Genomic DNA, 24,465 nt, shown 5'->3' with positions numbered 1-24,465 from the left:
TTCTAAAGTGGGAATGTACACGTTTAAGCCATAAGAATAATGTAGAAATGTACAATGTCTATATCAAAACATAATTTCATGTGTTAGAAGCAGGAAAAATGGGCAAGCGTCAGGACCTGAGCGACTTTGACAAGGACAAATTGTGATGACTAGACGACTGGGACAGAGCATCTCCAAAACTGCAGCTCTTTTGAGGTGTTCCTGGTCTGCAGCGGTCAGTAACTATCAAAAGTGGTCCAAGGAAGGAAAAGCGCTGAACCGGTGACAGGGTCATGGGCAGCCAAGGCTAATTGATGCACGTGGGGGTGAAGGCTGGCCCATGTGGTCAAATCCAACAGACGAGCTACTGAAGCTCAAATTCCTGAAAGAGTTAACACTGGTTCTGATAGAAGGGTGTCAGAACACACAGTACATTGTAGTTTGCTGCGTATGGGGCTGCGTAGCCGCAGATTAGTATTATTATTTATTGTTTTATATAGCGCCATCAAATTCCTTAGCGCTGTACAGTGGGTAGACAGGACATAACAAGTAGTATGTAACATAACAAATTGACTTACAGAGACAACAGGTGAGGAGGGCCCTGCTCAAACGAGCTTACAGTCTATCTGCTGCTAAAGTTTTGGTGCAGATACCACAGCACACCTTCAGAGGTCTAGTGGAGTCCATGCCTTGACGGGTCAGGGCTGTTTAGGCGGCTAAAGGGGGACCTACACAATATTAGCAAGCGGTCATAATGTTATGGCCGATCAGTGTATATACATACATATACACACACCCAGAACTGTGCAAATGTTTTAGATAGGGGTGGAAAATGCTGTAAAGTAAGAATGCTTTCAAAATAGACATGTTAATAGTTTATTTTTATCATTTAACCTCAATATTAAATTTTGACCTTATCTGCCTCTCTGTTATAAGCTTCTGCTGTAGAGCAATTATGATTAATTCCCGCTTGGGAATTCCAAAGAAAGTGTGTTAAGGATGACTAGACTGGGCCTGTAAAATCATATTACCTGCTGTCACCTTCCTATGACTTGTTGTATTTATACAACCCTCTTCTGAATCTCCTTCCAACTGCAAATCCAAAATTATGATTTTTGATGAATGAAAGCAAAGATTATAATCATTCACATTCAGGTACAGCAGTGCTCTACGGACACAGATTGTAGTTGAGGTACGTGGATCAGGGAAGCCTAGTCCTCAGAGTACACTGAAATTAGAGGTGCATGAATGCAGGGTAGCAGAACGTCATCTCCAGCGAAGATTACATCCTTCTCCTGAAAGCAAATTATCCACAAACAATTGTATGTAGAAAGAGAGGAAAAGGGCTGACAATGAGAAGAGAAAGAAAAAAAGAATCAAAACCCCCAAGAAAATAGAAAACCGTGTAAAGCTTTAACTCATGCTGTGTAATGGCTGGGGAGGCATGCTGAAAAACCACTTCCTATTATGTGCGTAATACTTAAGTGAAATGCAATAAACTTATATATTGTTGCCTACATCCAGCAGTATTGCAGGCACACACATTAATAGCATATTCCGGCACTCAGAGTGCTTGATGTATCAACTTCTCAGCAACTGACTTCAGTATCATAAAAACTTAAGTATTCACCACAACTTATTTAGGAAAAGATTTTTATTTCTTGTTCTTATTCATTACATGCTACATTGTCCTTTTTACCTAAATGCCTTGGTGATGTGTGTTTAGAAACATTTCCTTATTCTTGATCTTCAAGAAATGAGGCCTGAGCTTTTTCAAGCACTCCCTTTGGATCTTCCAATTTCACCTGACAACAAAGTTGTTGATCAGTTATTTAGCAATAGAGCACACAGACATTTGATGAGTATCACTTTCTAACGGTTATTGGCTATATTGCAAACTGTACAGATCGTGCTGCAAGAAATTCTAAAGGATGACAGTTTTACTGCAAGCAAATCAGCACAGCCACCCTTTAAGTATTTCTCTTTCATTTTACTGCCTCTAATGAAAGCAGAGAGCATTGCTCAATATGCATCTGTACATGATCAATAGAACTCCTATGTTAGTCAAAGGCCCACTGAAATCAAGGGGTGTAGCAGGAGCCAATCAGTTATGTTATCTGAACACTGATTTTTTGCAAGCACATATTTGATTGGCTGTTGCTTCCGTGACTTTAATGAGAGGGCTTCTAACCATGTGCAAGAAAGTTACGTATTAATGTTTCCTGTAGCAGAACTTAATTAAGATGGAAAGTGTCATTTTTCAACTCCAAAAACTAAACAATGCATGCTTCAATAAAATTTTGTGGACTAGAATGTTTGGCTCACTCCAGGGCTTGCCAGATCCTAGGAGCCTGCTAACCATTGCTCTTTCAGATTTATAATTTGGCTCTTAACCTATTGTGCTCTTTAATATTGCTCTCTGTTGGCATACCTCTATCCCAGAAAACCATCATTCATTCATTTCCCCATCTCAGCCTTATTTTTTTTATGTTCCAACCTATCTGATCACATGTAATAGAGTTAACCGGCACTACTGCAATGCTCAGTGCACAAAACAATAATAAGGCTGTTCAACATAAAGTACCCAGTATCTACCTGACTGAGTATAAAAGCAAAATAACCAAATAAACAGAAAACAATGGAGCGCCTAACAGTAAAATATATATATATATATATATATATATATATATATACATACTGCACTGTATATATTGTGACAAACCCTGTAACATGGGGGTCTTAAATCTCACAATCTCACAGAGAAGGCATAGACAAGTTGTTTGGTGGCAATGATGGTACAGACACCAGCTGTTGAAGTTGGGGGCCCCAGGGCTTTGTGCTTCCTAGTTACCCCATGTGTCTCCAAACTTACTGGCATTTTCTAGTTATCTGCTTGTAGAAAAGACCTACCTCTGGTATTGGATACTGTGTTGGCGATGGCGCCTCTGCACGTCCAATGTCAATCATGGTCCCGCATTTTGGGATATCGTTTACCCACACGCCATCATACAGCACACCTTTATCAAAGTAGTAGAATATGCCAGGACCGTGCTTATTTCCACTCTTCCATGAACCTTCATAACGGTTTTCGTTTGCTGTTAATGGACAAAATGAAAAAAGTTGTTTCCAAGGTGATAACATCCTAACATTAACAACCTTTGTAAAATGATGATGTAAAATGATGATGTACAATAAATGTAACCCTGTGTCTCAGCCTTGTTGTTTTTTGGCAAATATAACTTTAGAGTTGGACTTTTTAATTAGGCAAGTGGGTGTTCTTATTCACATTGATTACTACCAACTACTTGGTAAAACATGAGGTAGATTACATTAAGTTGATATAACGCTATAATTGCTATTGAAATGTATTTTCATCTAAATAGTCTTTATAGTACGGTACATGTTTTTCCAGCTGTATCGAGGCTGTATGAATTCTAGGGTTAGCACATATTGTTCTTAGCTTGCTCCTTAGATTTGTATTTACACAAAAGTAGTCTACAAATTGTCCAGTAGAGGGTGGCATTGTTATATTAATCAGCTTGCGTGTTCCTACACCAAAGCTCCAGGCCTGAATATATGATTAGTGATCACTTTTACACTTGTAAGTGCATAAAAAAAAACCTTTTTATCCCAGTCCATGGTCATGTGCTAGGTATTGCCAATCCTACAGTCCTCTAAGAACTCATTTAATTGGCATACACCATCTCAATCAAGTAGGGGATATATATCTGGGTCTACAACCTTTCCTATCTGGAGCCTTCTTACTCAACTGCACTTATTTTGTAGATGAAACAAGACAAGTACCTAAACGCAGCATTCCCTGGCCGCTGGGTTTGTCTTTCAGCCATTCTCCTTCATAGATCCCTCCGTCTGCAAAGTACATTCTCCCCCAGCCGCTTCGCTCGCCAGACTTCCAATCTCCTTCATAATATTCCTTATCTGTGTAGTAATGTGTGCCGTATCCCTGTAATTAAACATTTTCTTTTACAAAAACATAATCACATAAGCCTTAATGAAAAAAGAGACATAATTATTTGTTGAACATACTAGGGAGTGCAAATTAATTTTCTCTAAGTAGAACAGCATATTTAAAATATTTTTTATACTAAACAAATGGTTGTAAAACTTGCAGTTTCTTGAGTGAAAATGGAAACCATACATGTTTTTTGTCGTTTTCCCAAGAGCCGGAGTAAACCTTTACATATTGGCCTGTGTTTGGATCTTGTTCACTGTATGCCCCAAAGCCACTTCTTTTTCCACATTTCCACTCTCCTTCATAAATGGATTTTGTCTTTTTCCAGATGTAAGTACCTTTGCCTAAAAATTAAACTTTTTGAAATTATTTTGAAAGCATCAATCGCAGAGTGCATATTCTACAGAAAATCCTGGGAAAAGTCCTAAATAAACCCTAGCAGTTGCCCCAGACTGGCAATATATCACAGGGGGCAAACGTCTGGTGGGTTGGTCACCGATATGGCCAAATAAATACTGATCGGCTCCTGCAGTGTGTAGGTGGCCACCTGGCTACGCAAGTCTGCCCGATGTAAGAGCATACAATAGTAATGTACAGCTGTGAGTATCCAGCCGGCTGCACATATGTTATATGGCCATTGGTTTTAAAGTGCCTGGCTATCAGTGACATATTTCAATATCTTGATAATCGTTAGAATTGTACAATCGTTTTTGTACAAACTTAACTTTTTTACGAAAATTGCCTGTTTCGTGGCTGTTTATCAATGCAAACAAGGTTGATCTCTGACGAAACTGACGAAAACGAACTGCAAAAGTTCTGAAAATTCGTCATAATTTGTTCATTCATCGCCACATGTAGCCGCCACCATTACATGCCATTTTGGCACCATTACATGCCATTTTGGTACTCGTTAATGAGGTAAAGTAGGAGGGACTGTGTGTGGAAGGGTACATATTAATGGCTAATAGGTAGAAGTAGCCAAAACATGAGAGGTGGACTTATAGATTGTTATGGCTGTGATTGATGGGTCCAACAGGCTGAGGGTGTTTGTCCTTACATTTTTCACTCTGGCCAATCAGCATTTACAGAAGGGACAAGCATTAAATATATAAATGTGCTGACGCCATTTTAACTTGTCAGTAGCAGCGGTTACAGACTGCTGGGAGTTGGAGTGTGAGGCAGTTAGCTTAGCAGAGGCTGAGATTAATGCTCATTACTCATATACAATACCGCAAGTTAATGAATAGTTTATTTTAGTGCAGAAAATGTCCTGTTGTGAGGGGGATTGGAGACGCTGTAGTGACTACTGTAGTGTATTACAGGGACTGCAGCAGACATTTCGTCCTCTGATCCTAAGTGGAGTTTAGTTGATTAACACAGTAGGCCAATTATGCTACTAATCAAACCTGTGATTTGTGGACAAGTTCATTTTTTTCATTATCATTCTAGCATATAATCTATTATTCTTCATTGATAAATACATATTGGTGACAATAAATATTGGTAACAATATAATATGTATAATATATAATATTGGGGAGCCTATCATCCACCAGTGTCTGCCTGCCCAGGCCCAGTACTACTACTGCTGCTGCACCTCTTAAACCATCCTAACGCTGAGGAAACTTTAAAAAAAAATAAAATGAACGGTGAGCCCAGAAGGTATCAGGGACCTCTCTCTCTTTGGGAACACCCCCGAATTTCATCCGAGCCAAACGTCTGGGAAACTAAATTCATAGCCCCAAAACGAATGTGGCAAAAACGAAACGAATTTCGTCCAAAGCGATTTTGCTTGTCTAATATTCCTAGCTGCTCATGGGGCATTATTTAAAACGGTCTTAGCTACTTGGGTTATAACAATATTAAGCCAAATGAAAAACAAAAAAAACTTGAACTGCTTTGTCAAGCTACATAACGCCATCGGGTCAATCATTAACAAATACCCTCTCTGTTTGGACATACCATGTTTTAAGTTGTTTAACCATTCTCCTGTGTACTGGTCTCCATTTACAGAGTAAACTGTATGTCTTAGGCCAGATTTCTGTGCTTTCCTGTCCCACTCCTTACAGAGTGGATCTTTCTTCTCGACATCTTTCAGAAAAGGCATTACATTGGCAGCTGTGAAGATAAAATATAATCAAAGGCTTTAATTGCAGTTATATTGAAACTCAAAATTTCACTTTTAAATGTGTTTCTCTCTTACTTTCTGCCCTGCCACAGAATTAAATCCCAAACCCTTGTCTTGTATCAAACAGAAACGCCTTACATTTAAGTCATCTCAGAAGTCACTTTTGTATATTTACATGTACCCCCTTACATATAAACAGCACAAACATCTAACATTGGATGGAGCAGAGATAAAAAGCCCCTAGCTTTTCCCATCAATCACCCACCTCTTATCACCAATATAAATGTATTCTTACAACACTGATAGCAAACCGATTGGGAAGAAATCTAACAACGCGCAGATCCTTTCTTCTTGTTAAGAATCTAAGCCAGGCAGTGAAGCTCAAGCAGGATCCACACAGCATTCAGACTTCTCTGACAACAATAGCTACTGTAACCACAGTAACCGAACACTGAGGCTGTCTGACTGTTGTCAACAGCTCCCAGCACATATGGCTTACGAATGAAGTAGTGTGGAGGCAGGCTCAACAACTATCCACCTACAAATAATCTTAAAATAAACTGGTGTTTCTACAAACCCAATTCCTGAGAACTCTCTGGGTTTGGCCTGGAGACTCCGGGTGAAGCGCCACTTCTCCGAGTCAAGTTTCCAAGTATGCCAATAAAGTCTCAGTGAAGTCTGTATTTAAGGCACTGTATAGGAAACTAGAGAGAATTAACACCCAGGCCCGTTGTATACTTGAGGGCAGATACTTTTTTCACAATTCATAAGTAAATGGAAAGTTCTATGTTAATAACACAAAGCTACATGAACACTAAGCTCTATGTCACATATTCACGCGCTACCTGATACTTCAGAGCCCAAGCCAACAATTTCAAATTGTGAACAAAAGTACAATACAGGATAAACACAGAATGTTTTCACAGCAATTTAGGGGTCAATGTCACATACCTCCCAACATATCAAACGGCCAAAGGGGGGCACTTTGTATTAGGTTGTACGGCTAGAGTTGTGAACAGGGTTTTAAAACAAGAGACTTATAAGAACAATATATGGTGTACAACACAATAAAGGTGTCAGTGACGGCTTGTGCCTTTCTCCAGGGTGATCTGGGCTCAGATCTATAAAGGAGAAACTTCTGAGTGTTTCTCTACAAACGTTTGTTTTTAGTGAACAGGGCATCACCCAGACATTGTATGGTACCTTGTTAGCCATTTATATAATCAGAGTAAGGTGTAGAAGGATAATTACGTATTTTATTGACACAATATATTTTTTAAACTGATTTAGTCGGTTATTCCCACACACATTATTGTAACGTTTAGGCCTTTACAATACTGAGGTAAACTCAAACCGAACACACCTAGTCCCTTCGCAATGAACAGAGAGTCATAGAGAGGTCTGGGGCCACAATAAGAATATGCGGGACGACTGTCTGTCTACCCCACACGAAACAGGCGTTTATGATCTCACTATATCATTCGCCTATTCTGCACAAGCCCCTCCCAGACACTCCACACTGGCCTCTCATAGTCCTAATCAAAGCTCAGCCCACTGATACACGCATGCGCGATGTGCTGAGCCCGCCTCCTTTGGCCGGGCGATCGCCTGGGTCATGGAGTTAGGGAGGTGACGTCAGGTGTGAGCGTGGCTGCGGTGGCGGCCGGGTTTGTGTGCGGTGCTCGCTATGTCTATGCACAAGTGCCAGGAGGAATGGGGGGAGCTGGATAAGGAATTCGAGCAGCTGCAGGTACGTGAGAGCCGGGGGACGTGCCGTTTATTGTATGGACACGGTACAGGGTCCACCCCTCAATGAAAGGATTTACATCAGCTGCACCACGGTGTCTACCGTAAACTCATGAAACGCAGCGTCATGTCTCCCCGTAATAACGCATGTGTATTGCTGTCAATGCCCATCCAGTATTAGCAGATGCCCTTCCCTCTGGTAGAAATATATAGCATGCTGTCTAGTGAGAGATACCCACCTGCCCTCTCTGGGGCATGAAGAGCCCATAGGCTTAATGTCCATTATTAAATACACCTGTCACCTCCCAGGTCCTCTGTTTGCTTGTTTTTCTTTTCGCGTTTTTGTTATAGAAATGTCCTACTATTGTTTCCGTCCAGGTATTTAAAGCCCCTGCCATTGACACTGCCGATATCCAGGGCGCTACCCCAGCAGCTTATCCTTAAATAGGGCATATTGGGGCTGGTCTGTTCTCGGACAGGAGTCTTGCAGTCCCGAGTAGGCCGTGGTTTAGTACATTTGCCGGGTAGCAGTGTAATGCCACTGGGCTAGTGTTATAAATGCAAAATGCTTTTGAGAGCACCAACCTCCTTTTTTAAATTTGAAAGCAATACTGTGGACATGATCAGCGGGAGGTCAATGCTCTCAAAGGTGCATCCCACACAACGCAATATTACTTTAGTAAAAAAACATACGCCATGGTCTGTCTGTCTGTCTACTCAGCGTATTTTGAGCCGAATTATAATTCATAACTGCAAGCGTGGAAGACTTAATGCACATAACAGCTAAATGGCACTGGTTGCACTCATCTCCATCTCTCACTCAGGGAATGCTGTGAGTGTGAGGTCTCTTTAGACCCCATGCATATGTGTGGAAAGGCCTCCCATTGATTTAAACGAGAGCGTGTGCTTCCCTGCCATGGATTGATTGTTTCAAACAGCTAATCGGTGACATGAATAGTATCACTTGGGGGAGGAGGGCAGCTTCTGCAGCAGGGCTGCATCTACTGTTTCAGGTGTTTTTTTTTTCTTCATTTTGGGAGGAAGCATAAGCCTTTATGCATATGGACGCGATACCACCACTTAGGAATAGGAAGTCTGTACGACCTGACAAATTTGCACAACATTTTGAGGCATGATTTTGTGTTTTCACAAAGTGCTTCATAAATTGTAACACTGGCTCTTTTTGCTAGTGATCTCTATGATGAAGGGCAATTTATGTTGGGGGGGGCACGGTCTATTAATGATGCGGCTGTAAAACCCAGGCCGTATTTAATCCTTGGCTGCCATTTCCATTTAAGCGGCATGGTACATTGGTTATACCCCCAGCAAAGTGCAATAGAAATTCCTCACGTTTGAAGAAGCTAAAAATTTCCATCCCTGCTATCTGTAGTTTGTTCTGAAAACGAGCTCTTTATGCCAGCGCGCCTCGCTTCTCTCAACTGTTGGCTAAATAGGAAAACTGGAAGTGTGCCAGCCGTCTGTATCCTGTGATATGTACTGAAGTAACCTTGGGCTATCAGCTAGCTGTCTGAATGCATTCTTACTAACAATGTAAGCTAGACGTGTGCATGCTATGCGAACAAACCCTCCGTTTTACATTAAAACATTATATTTATATTTAGAGGGAAACATTTTACCTTAACCTCTCCAAAACAATAACGCTGAGGTAAAAACACAAGCGTGGGTTAGTTGGAATGAACATGTTCAGCATGCTTGATGCTGTGACAATTGTTTTTTTTTTTTTTTTTATAAAAACCTTTGTACCTTTTACTCGGTGTTTGGTTAAAATAAAAACTATCCTTGCAAAAATGCCTGGACTTATTGGCCTTTGGTCTTTTAACAATGTTAGGACTGAGCTATTAAGTTTTAGAACTTTGACATTGCAGGTAATTGTTGGCGGGTGAACCTGTATAAATGTACCGTATTGTACTGATTATAGGCCGCACCCTTGTAGTCAGTAGAAGGGTAAAACATTATTATTTTCTCACACTTTCAGTCTTTCACACCCTCGCTCATGCGCTTGCTTGCTCGCTCACGCTCTCTTACTCGCTTTAAAGACCTCCCACCACCAGTTTAACTGTTTTATGCAGGTCCAACATGTACAGGAGGAGCTTATCATACTGCGTTACAGTATATAGTTGAGCTGCTATGTTAGAATGCTTCAACTATTCTGCTTTCTATGGCACCATCGCATTCTGCCACGCTGTAAAGTAAACGGCACACAACAAGTGGAATAACATAGCATGCTGGGTGACCACAAAACAGCAAGTCTTACTAGAACGTATGAATTTACTGGTGCGACATTAGAAAATTGGTCTTATCACCATGGCAACCAGTGGAATGGCCCTGCCAGAAAGAGCATTTCTTTGGTAGCTATGGCGAGGGGACCATTTTTGAAACATTGTGCCGGAATCACTTTTTATGTATAAACCCATTGTTTTGAGAACATTTTTCACCTTTGTTCCACCTCAGTGATACTTTTGCTTTGAAATAAAAGACCCTGTGAGTGATATCATGGAATGGCGGGTTTATAAAGTAATGGCTCGCCCTCCAAACACAGATCGCATAATACAGGAGAGATCAAGGTTACTGATAACAACAAACTAGTATTTGGAGTTCCAGCTGCAAACAGTCACCACGTGTACATGGCTGTGCTTCCAGAACTAAGCATACGTCACTGTTTGGGCAACATACACCTAGAAATCCTGTCTGGCTGGTTGTTTAGACCCAGGAGCAGAGAAAGTCCTGTAGGTCGCCGAGCCGGTTTTGAGCTGCGTTTATTGTAATCTGAAGCAGGAACATGCTATTTTTGTTACTAGGATAGTGTTTTTTGAAACAGCTGTCATGAAGCATTTGTGGGGTTGTGTATAGTACAGTTGAAGATGAAATATGTATGTGTAATAGAAACTAAACTTCTATGCCAAGGCTACCATACAACACAGAAAGAAAATGTACCTTAGCCTAATAAACCCACTTTAAGCATAATATATATACTTTTTTTTTAACAAGACTGGTCACATATACCGTTTTCTTACAGGAAACACACAAAGTGTACAGACAGAAGCTGGAAGAATTGAACAGCCTCCAAAGTGTGTGCAGTAGCTACATAAATAAACATAAGAGACGTCTGGCAGAACTGAAATACAATCTTCAAAGGTAAGGAAGTAAGGGCACTATCTGCGGTGTCTCCATGAAACGAAGACCGGGTCCTGAAATAGGTGTCAGAATGGAGAGAATCTCCCATTCATGACACCAGCCCTACTTATAGAAAGTGACGTTTTCAATGACGGGGTCAGGTAAGGTGTTAAATCACTGCCATAAGGATAAAACTCAGGAGATTGAGTGAACCTGTTGTGGAAGCTGGCGGAGGAGCTGGTGGGATGGGGTCGGGGCACAAAATGATCCAGGCTCTGGAGAAGTTGCACTGTGCTGCTGGTGAGGTGTCTGCTCCGCCAGTCCATGGCCTAATGCTGGCCAAACATTATAGAGATATGGAGCATTGTTAAGATATTTAACTGTTCCAGTAGTAGACAAATGCCTAAAAGTATATATTTAAAGAGACAGAGGAATGCATACTAAAGTACTATGTGAGTAACATTAACCATTTGAGATATATATATATATATATATATATATATATATATTTATAATATGTATTCTTCCAAAACAAAAAAAAAAATGACATGACACGGAATAAACAAAAAAAAATTACATGACATGGAATTTGGAGCCATGTCACAAAATCTTCTTTTTTTCTCCATGGTCTGAATAAATGAAGCACATTCCTGTCACTGATTGACAGCTTTAGCAGCCAATCGTTGGCAGGGAAATTGGCCATAGCGTGAAAACAATTTACGCAGCACTTAATACAATACATATATTCAAGGGGTATGACAAGACGAGACTTGACAGACTAAGACAAATCAACGTGCCACCATGATATCTCTTTATTTCATAGTTTGCATATGTCGACATGTGAGTGTGTGAATGCTATTCACGCTTGTCTTAGAACGGTTAATTTATAGTGAGCACTTAGATTTATTGCACAGAATAATTAATTTGATCCTCAGAGACTTCTGTATGCCTATTTAGGTCTCAGTAGCTCAAACTGTGATACCTTTTTCACGTTGTATTCTCTTGAGAGTGTGTCTTACAGGTATATACTTGTAGCAGCCTTAATTATAGTTACGGGAAAGGTCATGCCTTATGCATGCACTTTTGTTCCTTTTTAAACGTATTTTCTTTGTTTAAGAATATACTATATATTTAATATAAAATAATTAGTTCATTACTTTTAGCTTGATTCCTGCCAGGTAAATACACATTTTGTTTCTGGTTTAGGACAAGGGGATGTATGTCGTTCAGTACAATGTGAGATTTACTTGATATTTTTGTCCTACTGTGTTCATGGCTACTCGGGCTTTTACTGTAGGGAGCGTCTCTCTTCCCTGATTTCTACTCCAATATAATCTATTAGAGAGATTTACTGTTTGAGATACTGGGCTAGAGTCACTTGTCAAATAGCTCATTGTGTTGACTATTCAGTATAGTAAACATTTATAATGCAAGTCTTACTGGTATTTCTTATAGTTTAGATTTTTTTTTTTTTTACATTGTTGGCTTTTTGGGGGGCTAGGTAACTTTTTAGTATGCATAAAACTGGTCAGTCTCGGTGTATTTAGTTTTCTGTCAAACATCTCCTTATTCCTCTCTCTGATTTACTATTTGATTGCTTCCCATTCAGTTTGCTATGGACAGTAATGCTTATGGGTTAAAGGGATAGTGAAGAAAATCCAATGATCTGAGTAAACTTCTGTTTAGGGCTCCGAATCGCGTTATTTTTCATCTTCTTCTTGGTAGTAGAAGCCGTTAAAGTCCTTTGATGACGCAGGGGCAGATACACAAGGGGCAGAATCTGCTAAATAAACCATGATTATTACGGACTGCTTTGAATTGTCTGCCTGGTCGTGTAACTGCTTGTCTGTGTGTATCTAAGTTTACTTTAATGCCACAGGAGGAGACAGCATAGTAAGTAGACAGAAATCTGCTTGCTCTGCTGCTAATGTACACAACAAAAGTTGTTCCAAGAGAAGCTACTTTTGTGTGTCTTCTTAAATTCTAGTACTTGTATTTCATCTGCTGTTTTGCTTTTCTGAACAAGGATTAGAAGTCATATTAACTTGTTTGTTTATATGTGCTGCTCAAACAGCATACGCTAAATGTAGGCACAACCGTGCATGTGATAAAATACAATATCGTTTTCCAATACACAAGCTCTAAATATATTAGAAATGTAATAAGGGCAAAAATTATTTTATGGACTGGTCTTATCATATGTATAATTTGTGCTCCCTCGGTTAGATGATTGTTTAACACTTTAATGTAACGCGTTTCTTCTCTTTAAGGCATAAACGTTCTGCAAGTCCCGCAGAGACAGAGCTTATTCAGCAGATAGACAGCACTATTAAGGAGCGACACAATGTGTTTTTTGACATGGAAGCCTATTTGCCGAAGAAAAATGGGTAAGTAGCAGATAGTTGCTGACTTAATTTTAAAAAACCATTAAAACAACCCTCGAGCTGTACATGTGGTTAGTATGATGTACTGTACGATAACACCACTTTAAGGAAGAGGATGTGTTTGCTGCCTAAGTTTATTTTGTGCGGCAGAAAGCTATTGAGACATTTTTGAGTTGAGAATTTCCCTTTAATGAAAGTAAACTATATAACCTCCCTCTCTATAATTAAAGGGAACGGGCAGACGGTTCAAAAGAGTCCACATCTGTATTCTAGACATTATTTATTGCCAAAAAAGTGCACCTTTGCACAATTCCACAGAAACATGTATTTATCTATTAAAATAACAATAGTATATTCTTAAATATTTTTTGTACTAGTAAGCTGCCCACTCCTTGCTGTATCCATATACATTTTATATAGATGTGTAAGGGGTCATTTATGTTACATTTGATGTATCTAAGCACGATGTTGGGATGTCTGGTTACCTGGTCTGCTTAAGGTTTGTCGATTGTTTTGTTGGGATCTGTGGTTAATGCTCGCAATGTTTGGTATAGAACTTTAAATATCACTGACAGATGTTTCCCTTTTTTATCTTTCAGTTTATACCTTAACTTAGTGCTTGGAAATGTGAATGTGACTCTGCTTAGTAATCAAGCAAAGTAAGTGTGTCCTTTAACCCTCATTAAGTGAAGGTATTGTGAAACAGTGCATTGTTAGGTTAGGTTGGGACACTCCAACAGTGATATATTTTTATAATACATTAGTTGGCTGATTATTTTTTCAATTAATCGGATAAAAGCACTTTAATGTCTGTTTGTCTTTATTGAGGCTGTGTAGGGCATTGTGGATGAAATATATATATATATTAGTGTGTGTTTCCTTGCGGGATGCAAGATCCGAGCTCACAATTCCAACTTACTGTGTACTAAATAAACCCTTTTTGTCATATAGCCTTATTTAATTGCTGTAACTTATAACTTAAGGAACTCCAAGCAAGCCAAACGAATGTGGAAAACTGCTTTTTCTCCCATGTTCATGCCATCTGCTTGATATGTTTTCAGGTTTGCTTACAAGGATGAATATGAAAAATTCAAGCTATACTTGACAATAATCTTGCTGCTGGGAGCCATAGCATGTCGGTTTGTGCTTCATTACAGGTATGTGGATGTTATCTGTATCACCGCTAGATTAAAAGTTGTTTTGGGAACCAGTGGCATATTCTGACTTGTGTGGCTGTCAGGAGCTCCCACCAGAGGTGTTTCTCTAATTATCACTTAAGTGAAAATGTAAATGTGATTATTATGCTTTTGTTACAGAATTGCGTGAAAGTAGTGTGTAGTGGAGTTTCATAATTTACTATGGAATCAGAAAATGGTGAATTGGCCTAAATTCTCATTCATCTGTCAGATCCACTATTTTTGTTTTGTCCATGGGATCCGTTCATTAAAGAGAGAGTTTGCATAAGAGTTGAACATTTCAGAAATCACCCCCTACCTGTGCTTTATATCAAGGCAACTGAGCTCACCTTGTAGGAGAAGCTTATTGACTTTGCTCCTGCTTGAGACATAGTGATTAAACGCGCTCCTTAGCGAATGCTCCCCTTATTTTTCACCCCCTTTCCTAGTATGAAAGTGTACAGCTCTTACATTGGGTAGAGACAAGATGGATAAACACTGAAAAAAACATATCTGCTGCTTACATTCTATCAATTTGCTCCCCAGGGTGACAGATGAAGTATTTAACTTCTTGTTGGTTTGGTACTACTGTACATTGACCATTAGAGAGAGTATCCTGATTACCAATGGCTCCAGGTGAGTGTCTGCACGTAGTGATAGAGCTGTCCAGACTACGTTCCAAAAAAACCAACAGGACTGTGTGAAATGCCCCACCACTCTTCACAAACTGAGAACGTGTATGGAAAGAAAATAAATATGGCAGAATTGTAGGTCAGATGTACTCGGCGGTAAATAAATTCCTGAACCCAGGGCTGTTCAGTGGGGTAGGTTTCAAGTGAAGCATCAGGGCATGTCTAAGATCATCAGTCGTATAAACACTGTTGGGTAAAAGTATTCTTGCCTCTTGAGTTATATACATTTTGCTAGTAAGATATATTCTGCCTGTGGTACCCTTTAATACAGTTCCTCATGTTGTGGTGACCCCCAACCATAAAGTTATGTAATTATATATTGTGAAATATGTGTTTTCCTTTCACAGGGGTCGCCTAAGACCAAAGGGTTGTTCGACCCCCCCCCCCCCAAAGGGGTCGCGACCCACAGGTTGAGAACCACTGTGTTAGAGGAAAGTGTCGTTATTGTTCAGTAGTCCTTTTAAAGAAACCATTCCACCTGCTCCAAACCCACCCCAGAACTTTGAATAAAAATTGTCACCTAAACTTTTGCTGGCAACACGTAATTGTAATGTGACACACGCACCAGTGCTGGTGGGTTGGTTACCATAGAAACAGAAGAAGTATTTTAAGTTTGTGTTTTATGTCCTTAAGCCTACAGAATAAAGGAGAGAGTAAAATTACTTTTTAATGTTTATTTGCATATCGTACTAGAATTTAGTTATAGTATAATATGGTGTCTTTAAGTAGGAGCCAGACAAACAGTTGCCTTAGGAAAAACCACAGTACCATAGGTCTAGAGCAGATGAGTATTTTTACATTCAGTTTTAAGCAGGAATTTCCTAATTTAAGCTGTAGAAAAAAATGAGGTCATTATCTGCATAGCTTAGACTTCAAATATAACTTTTCAGAAGTTCTTAATGTTATCCTTACAACAACATCCCTGCCCTTCGATGAAAGTGTTAAATTATCCAGTATTCTTCTCTGTCTGGAAAAAATATTAATCTTGTGTTTTATCAATTTAATTCATGCTTTTTATTTAACCAAAATGTTCTTTTTGTTATGCAGAATTAAAGGATGGTGGGTTTCCCATCATTATGTCTCAACGTTTCTTTCGGGGGTGATGTTAACATGGTAAGTTTATTACTTGGTGTATTCTTAAAACTGTTTCGTAGTTCAAGAAGAATGAGTTCAGAGATGCTCCTGGCGTTGTATGTACTTTAGTGCACATGATAGATGAGTGTTTCTACTAAATTTACTTTATCCCTGTGCAAATGCAGAATCCTCCCTATGGGTTCTCCCTCTTTCTCTGCTCACCAGCCCTTAGGCTGGCAGGCAACGTTTTCACTTGCTTGCCAAAGTGCATGATTGCGGTACTTGCCACCAGTTAGCTCCGGTACTGGTACGGGTGAGCGTTCCAAATGGTGTAACGCAATCAACTGCATGCATTTGCAGAAAGCACTCCTATTGATTTTAAAAGGTAGTGCTTTCCTGCCACTGATTGACTGACTGGTTCAAACAGCCAAAAGTGGTATGGAAATGGGGCCACGGGGGGAATGGTGTGCAGATATGGCAAAGGTGAGCAATTTAAAATTAATATGCATTCTGTAACCTGTAGGGTAAAAAAATAAAGATAGGTGCAAAGTGCTTTCATTTGCATTGTTAATTGATGCGGGTGCGGACGCTCGGCTGTCCCTGTTTGTTGTATCTGTATCTACCAAAATTAGATGTTTGGGATAGTTTGTGTGTGTGTTTACAATCATGTGATCTTAATAAAATTAAGCTGACCGGTATCTTTTTATCTTGAATTAGGCCAGATGGTCTTATGTATCGAATGTTTCGCAATCAATTTTTGGCATTTTCAATCTATCAAAGTAAGTGTTGAACATGTCTTGGTATTGTTCTGTGTCTCATTATACTTTCCCTGGAGACGCAAGTAATTGTGAGCATGTGTTGCTTGGGCCCACCTGAAAACGAAATCTATTTAACAGTTAACACTTGCATAGTCTGATTTGCTATACATTCTTTGATTACATAGCCCCATCGTATTCCATAGTGCTGTACAATAGAACATAGGCGTTTTAAATGAGCAGGCATTTGTTTTGTTTTTTTGTTTGTAAGAAAAAATGTTTCCACGTTTTGTGCGCCTTGCAGTCTTACCATGAGAAAGCTTCTAGGTTGCCTCCCTCGCCATGACACCACAACCTGTATGTCGGGGTACGGCGACGAAGGAATGATAGGGCTTCACGTTGAACGCAGCTCCTAGGTCAGTTGCTCTGGGAGTATGTGAACCAGCACTCCTAATGCTCTTCCAGATATCTGGTTCTGTTATCTGATGTGAAAAGCCAGTTACCAATAATAATTTATCTATAAACAACATATCCTGGGCCCATTTTATGGAGGGACTCCATTTTAAACCCTAGGGGAAAATCTTGTGTGGGTGGATCCCAGTTTAACAAACTACAGGAGTTTAATTTAGAAGAGAAATATTAGAACACGATACCATAATCTAAAATTAGAGGATCAGAGGTTTAGATATAATGTTTTAGTTTACTTAGGGGGGGATAAATTGAATAGCCTCCAATCAGAAGTGGTAGAGTCTACTACGGAAAGGAAATTTGAACGTACATGGGATAGGCATAAAGCTATCCGAAATCTAAGAGGAGACCAAGGACTAATTAAGGTCTGAGTCTTTACATCAGGAAAATAGGCAGACTAGATGGGCTAAATGGTTCTTATCAGCTGTCACTTTCTACGTGGTGCTTTCTGTATATAATCAACATTCATTTGAAGTTGTGCAACAAATTAAGAAAACATATATTTTTTTTCTTCTAGGTTGTGTGCAGTTTCTGCAGTACTATTATCAAAGTGGTTGTTTATATAGATTGCGTGCATTAGGAGAGAGAAATCATTTAGACCTTACTGTAGGTAAGTAAAACTGCCACCAACGGGTAGTTTCTATGACGGATTAGGAATTGTCAACATGTACCTTACAGAAGCATAGCACAGGCTGACAATAAGTTACACCAGGTAAAGAGTCTGCGATTTATGTTTACGGTGATATTCTGGGCATTGTGCGGACAGCTGAAAATGACATTACTACAGATAGTTTAAATGTATGTCAATGTAACTCTAGACGATCTTTTATGTTGCTGTCGGCCATACCACTTGTGTCTCAGTGATGTTTAGCTGTGTTCTGTTCATGTGCTTCGACTGATAGAATACTTGTCTTATTTTCTAGAGGGATTCCAATCGTGGATGTGGAGAGGACTGACGTTCCTACTTCCCTCCCTCTTTTTTGGCCATGTAAGTCTCAAGTGACTTTGTTTCCTTGTAAAACGAGCTATATTTATGTGGAATTGAAATGAAGGGTAAAACATTTCTTTACAAATAAAATAATTTTGCCCTCCCTCTGCCTTTTAAAAAATGAATTTTTTGCTGCAGAGGATCCAATTTTAGCACAAATCCATTTTGGCCACTACGTTAGTATTGTGTGATTGTGCAAATCGAGAGAACGGTGAGAACTATGATTATGACTATTTGGCTCGAGAGTAGCTCGGCGATGATATTTCTCATGTCGTGGTATTCACCGAGTTTAGCCCTTCACGTAGAGGAACTGGCTGAGCTTCCTTTCTTCCTCAGGGGTGGCGAGTTCCATTGAAATCCAATCCAATCAACTTGTTGAATTCAGTATGGACTCAACTGTAAATTCTCCATGCTCTCTCTCCGGCTGTACTTGCCGTGAGTGTTTTCAAGTATAATCCCATGTCTCTAAACAACTTTGATATGTTTGCCAAAACAAGAATTAGACTTTTTTTAGTCCCATGTGCAACAATTTAAATTGTACGCTGAGAGCCTCCTGACTTGCGCAATGTGTGGCCAGTACTGTAAATGTTAACATCTTTCCATACACTGTTCCTGTTCCGTGTCATTACCCTATCTTAGGGGCATGGGGGAGGGGAAGCATTGTATTTGAAATGTTCAAGGCAGCTTTTCAAGTACTTTAAGGTAATTATGCAAATATGTTTGGCAATGCCCTACTTGAGTCAGCAGGGGGCAGCTCTGGGTTAGAGATGCATATCAATTCAGACCTGTATGCATTACCTTCAAATAGATACCGGCTCCTAATATATAATGTATGTTTATTTTTTATTAAAGTTTTGGCAGTTGTACAACGCAATCACGCTATTTGAGCTGTCCAGACATGAAGAATGCAAAGAGTGGCAGGTAATGTATTCTTTACTGAATTTCCGTGTGGACTGGCACACATTCATTACTTGGTTCAAAAACTAGGTACATACATACATACATACATACATACATACATACATATTGATGCACCTTGTGAAAATCTGCAGTGACATATCACATGAGATAGCAGAAAGTGTTCACCCTGCACATGATTATATATTATAAACAAATTGTAATATGCGGATCATATGATAGACACTTGTCTCAAAACCTGTTTTGATTAAAAGCATTGTTTCATTCTGAAAAGGATCAGATATTTGTTACAGTAGTTACAAAGTGACTCTTGATGCTCAATAAATTATCAGTTAGAAAAGGCTTACCAGTGAACATGTTGTTGGGCTTCTTAACTCTATTAGTTTGCTGTATTGGACTCAGCTGGCTTTATCAAAGGTGCATCATGGGTGAGGCTGCAGAATGCGGGATACACCCAGCTAATAATACAAGCGCTCAAGGTTGACGGCTTCGGTGCTGCTGCCGCCATCCCAGTTTAGTGTGGAATCGAAGTCTGTATTGGTAAAGAGCAATTCTAATGCTAACTGTGCAGCACTTTGCAAGAATCTTTCACTGGTTTCATTTACAATTTTGCCCCAGGACCGCTACGTATGGCCAAATGTTTTCTGTACACAAGGGTCATTTCACTTATAGACGCTTGGAAATTTGCACATGACAAATCCTCTGACATCTGAAAAGCGGCAATATTTAGTTACGGGTTCAAAGTAACTGTGCAAATTGCACATTGTTCAGCCACCATCTGAAAGGAGTGTGAGTTTTGCTTGCTAGATGCTTGGGAGTTGTAGGCCCACATCTGTAAAGCCTTTAGTTTGTTGACCGTGGCAGATAATTTGATGTATGGTATGTAACCAATCACTCATAGCTCCCTGGCTAATTGAAAGATAAACATTTTGGTTTGCAAGTAAGTGGTATACATACATCTAATTAATATACGTTTGGAGCCATTTGCGTTACACACTTCATTGTGGTGCTCCAAGGCTGTTAGACAAGTGCAGGTGTTGGCATACAGTATATGCGGGGACGCTCAACCTGGTTTTCCTGACTGACTGGGTTCATTTAGTGAATCTGTGTCGCATGGTAATTAGAATAGCAAGCAGCATGGAACAGACACATAACAATGTTAGGACAGACTTGGTTTGCTACCTGTAAGCATAGTGGGCAAGAGTTAACCATTTCATGGAGCACTTAATGTTTTGGAACAAAATTGCAACGAAACATTTATAGTTTTAAGGCAAATGATTTACCTTTTTTTTTTTTTTCTCTACAATAAAATATGTAGCACTTGAAAGGTTAAGGCTGATTTTGTGTACAGCTATTTTAATGGCCATGTATGTGAATAGTATGACATCTTGTGAAACTGTAACAAGACTTCTTGAATTTTGCAGATATCGGTGTTGGCATTTGCTTTTTTCTTGCTCTTCCTGGGCAACTTTCTGACGACTTTGAAGGTGGTTCACACTAAGTTCCAGAAGAACAAACTGAAGAAATCTTGAGTTTAATGACACTAAACCTATAGACTTTCATACAGCTTTTCTACTCGGCCTTGATCATACTGAACAGCCTAAGGAAACCAAGTGCCCCACCGCAAGAAGCCACATCTTCTATTTCAACACGCGCTAGTATGACGTATCAGTAACATGGCTGGAGTTTAGAGCTGCTGCTCCCTGTTTCTCTCTGCGAGAGAGATTTCATACGAAACATTTTAAGCTGCTTCTGCGTTGTTTTAACTTGTTTCTTCCCAACTGGGTTGGCATCATGTTGTGGTGTTCTTTACAACGCCACTTGAGATTATATATTTAGTTTGCTTTGATGCCGGTAGCGATGACGGTGATAATCACTATATTTGATATATGGCTCTGTCCGGCTGCAGGATGTTGGGGTTACTGTCACACATGGGTAATGCATGCGTTATTATTTGTGTTAGGGGGAAGCTCAGGGGAGTCTGTGAAATAATGAATTGATTGTACCTTATTTGTAACTTTTTTGTTTTTGAGTGTCTCCCAAATAGCGCATATTGAATGCTTCAAATAAAAATTGTCTAGGTGACCTATAGCAAAAGTGAGATAACGCAATAGTAAGTTTCTTTGGTAATGCAGAAGATTTTGCTGAAATGTCTGAATTAATAAACTTAAGAAAAGGAATGGTGGTGCTAGTGTTCTACTCGGCAGACATGTTCACGGCGTATGGGGGTAGTACTGGGAACCCAACAGTGAACCAATATTTAAAGAGGAAGCTCACACACTTACTTTAGAATTAAACGTTCAGAATGTCTTGTAAATTAAGGTGCCATGACTCAAACCAATGCTGTATTAGTCTACCCATGATTATTTGCTGTTTAAGTAGCTTATATTGTTGTTTTTTTTTAATATTCACCTTCCTTAAGAGCCTCTGTCACCAATTAGACTGTTTCCAGTAGGTGTGCAATTACTAATATATAGCTAATAAGCTTGGGTAAAGTTACCTAATGAACCAATACTTTTTTTAAGTATGTAAATTGAAAAAAGTTAAAGGTAGCGAATGTTGGTCCTTTATTATCTGTAACTGGAAATTTGGTTAGTGAGGACAGAGAGAAAGTGGACATCTTAAATGCTTTTTTTTTTTCCTTCGGGGAATTTTAAGGAACCGTTGCAGCAAACATGGGATTGGCTGACACAAGAAAAAGTGCTCAAGCAATTAAATACTGTTAAGGTAGACAAGGCCCCTGGACCAGATGGTATACACCCAAGGGTACTGAAGGAACTAAGCCTAACCATTATTACTGATATTTAGGGATTCTTTCAGCTCCATTCAATTGGCACAAGGCAGATGTGCCCATATTTAAAAAGGGATCAAAATCTCAATTACCGGCCAGTAAGCTTAACATCGGTAGTGGGGAAATTATTTGAAGGGTTGCTAAAGGTATACATTCAAGATCATATACTGATCCATAATCCAATTAGTAGAAATCAATATGGATTTGTGAAACACAGGTCTTGTTAAACCAACCTATTAGCATTCTACGAAGAAGTTAGTAAAAATATAGACCTGGGGGTGGCTGTAGATGTGATTTATCTGGACTTTGCTAAGGCATTTAATATGGTTCCACATTAAAGGCTACTCTATAAATTAACAGAAATAGGCTTAGGGGCAAATATATGTATGTGGATCAGAAATCGGCTAAAAGATAGGATGCAGAGGGTTGTTTGTGAATGGATGTTTCTCAGCCTGTACGCAGGTATTAAGTGGAGTGCCTCAGGGGTCTGTCCTCGGTCCTCTTCTTTTTAACTTATTTATAAATGATCTCCCAAGCTGCATTGAGAGCCATGTCAGTTTTTGCTGATGACACAAAATTTAGGCCCCAGTAATTCAGACTAATCTTGATGTTTTCAGGAAGATTTAGACAGAGTTGGGGACTGGGCATGCAAGTGGCAGATGAGGTTCAATATAGAGAAATGCAAAGTTATGCATTATGGTTAAAATAATAAACATGCAACCTATTCTTTAAATGTAAGATGCTTGGGGGAAACTACCAATGAGAAGGGTTTAGGAATAACAGTTGACAGATTTGACAACCGTTCGCAATGCCAGCAAGCAGCTGCGAGGGCCCATAAGGTCTTGGCATGCATAAAGAGAGGAGGATATCATCTTGCCTCTTTACAGGTCATTGGTAAGACCTTACCTTGAATATGCGGTACAATTCTGGGCACCGGTCCTTAAAAAGGACATTATGGAATTAGAAAAAGTGCAAAGGAGGGCTATGAAATTAATAAGGGGATTGGGTGATACTAGTTATGAAGAGACTAAAAAAAGTTAATATATATGCTAAAAAAACTGCGTCTCAGAGGGGATACGATAACATTATAAATTGTCACGCTCTGAGAATGGAAGAGCGCAGGTTTCATAGACTACAAAGGAAGGGATTCTTTACAGTGAGGACAATAAAGGTGTGGAATTCACTGCTAAGGTAGTGGTGTTATCCAAAACATTAAATGCCTTCAAAAGGGATCTGGATATATATATTTTTTTTGAAAGGCATGACATACAGGGCTATAAATAGAACATTAATATTTTAGAGCTTCTTGATGCAAGGAGAAAAATTGCCTTTTGGAGTCAAGAAGGAATTATTTGCCCCTGATGGCAGAACTCAAAGTAGCTTAATTAGGGTTTATTAGGAAGGTTAGGTAGAAGGGTTGAACTTGATGGACTTAGTAACATAGGTCTTTTTTCAACCTTGTTTACTATGTAAAGCAGACTGTGAAGCTGATCACCACATTTTCTGACTTGCTACACAGTGGAATACTACTGGTCATTACTAAAAAGTTACTTCAAAACAAGTAATAAAAGAAAACACCTACTGCTGCTTTGTTACAAAGGTAAGACATGTAATCAGAGTGAAAAGGCTAACAAAACGGCAGGCTTTCTATCTCACAGGGAGTGACTCCATTCTTTACTCACACAAGCACTTCAGAGCAGGTCTGTTAAACTGGTCATCTCCTATATAAATCTACAGATATTAAGCCACACATCACCCAGCACTATCACATCAGGCTCATTTAGTAAGTCTTAAGTGGTTTCTATAACCATACATCTCTCATTACTACTGCGTTACAAATAAAATACTTCATATGATGCGGCTCCCCAAGACGTTACATGTGCTATATTGAGTGACAAGGCTGCTGCCCCATTAGGAAATTAGCAAAATATTTATATACCTTACCATATGCATCTTAAGCTCAGGATGGGGTGAAATATCTGGTCTACAGCATGAGTAAATTCAGAATCATCTAGCATTGGGGTGTAATGGGTCTTAACTGGATTTTGATTTTATTTGACATCTTCTGAAATTTATAGTTTGGAAGCACTTAATTATGGGAACTTACACATTTCCCCCACTAAAACCATATATTTAAAAAAAAATTACACACATAGCATCAGTTTTTACTATAATTTGTTCAACTGTCAGCAGTTTTCCTTTTAATACATACCCATTTTAAAGATCTCATCTGCCTCTTGATCTTAAAACCTTATTTTA

At 39.3% G+C, this 24,465-nt stretch overlaps 2 protein-coding genes across 4 annotated transcripts; one reads left to right on the top strand and one right to left on the bottom strand.

The window, feature by feature from the left end:
• Positions 1 to 1,615: 1,615 nt before the first annotated feature.
• On the bottom strand, positions 1,616 to 6,497 carry MORN3 (MORN repeat containing 3). 2 transcript variants are annotated; one of them, XM_053472743.1, is made up of 6 exons: positions 6,346 to 6,497; positions 5,915 to 6,070; positions 4,139 to 4,296; positions 3,784 to 3,943; positions 2,890 to 3,074; positions 1,616 to 1,784 (listed from the first exon to the last, which is right to left on the bottom strand). In XM_053472743.1, the coding sequence occupies exons 2-6, from the start codon at positions 6,057 to 6,059 to the stop codon at positions 1,716 to 1,718; spliced, it is 717 nt and encodes a 238-aa protein (XP_053328718.1). In that variant the 5' UTR covers positions 6,060 to 6,070; positions 6,346 to 6,497; the 3' UTR covers positions 1,616 to 1,715. The 2 variants fall into 2 exon arrangements, with proteins under 2 accessions (XP_053328718.1, XP_053328726.1); XM_053472751.1 differs by having other exon boundaries at positions 6,376 to 6,497.
• Positions 6,498 to 7,658: 1,161 nt separating this feature from the next.
• TMEM120B (transmembrane protein 120B) lies at positions 7,659 to 21,595 on the top strand. 2 transcript variants are annotated; one of them, XM_053472708.1, is made up of 12 exons: positions 7,659 to 7,830; positions 10,864 to 10,982; positions 13,232 to 13,348; positions 13,945 to 14,004; positions 14,407 to 14,502; positions 15,067 to 15,156; positions 16,260 to 16,325; positions 17,004 to 17,065; positions 18,027 to 18,119; positions 18,433 to 18,497; positions 19,350 to 19,418; positions 20,840 to 21,595. In XM_053472708.1, the coding sequence occupies exons 1-12, from the start codon at positions 7,768 to 7,770 to the stop codon at positions 20,945 to 20,947; spliced, it is 1,008 nt and encodes a 335-aa protein (XP_053328683.1). In that variant the 5' UTR covers positions 7,659 to 7,767; the 3' UTR covers positions 20,948 to 21,595. The 2 variants fall into 2 exon arrangements, with proteins under 2 accessions (XP_053328683.1, XP_053328694.1); XM_053472719.1 differs by lacking the exons at positions 7,659 to 7,830; positions 10,864 to 10,982 and adding an exon at positions 11,206 to 11,413.
• The last annotated feature ends 2,870 nt before the right edge of the window (positions 21,596 to 24,465 follow it).

The sequence above is a fragment of the Spea bombifrons genome, chromosome 1, assembly GCF_027358695.1.
Source record: "Spea bombifrons isolate aSpeBom1 chromosome 1, aSpeBom1.2.pri, whole genome shotgun sequence".
Classification (NCBI taxonomy): Eukaryota; Metazoa; Chordata; class Amphibia; order Anura; family Pelobatidae; genus Spea; species Spea bombifrons.
The sequence above is the reverse complement of the archived record's forward strand: the minus strand, read 5'-3'. Positions and strand labels throughout refer to the sequence as shown.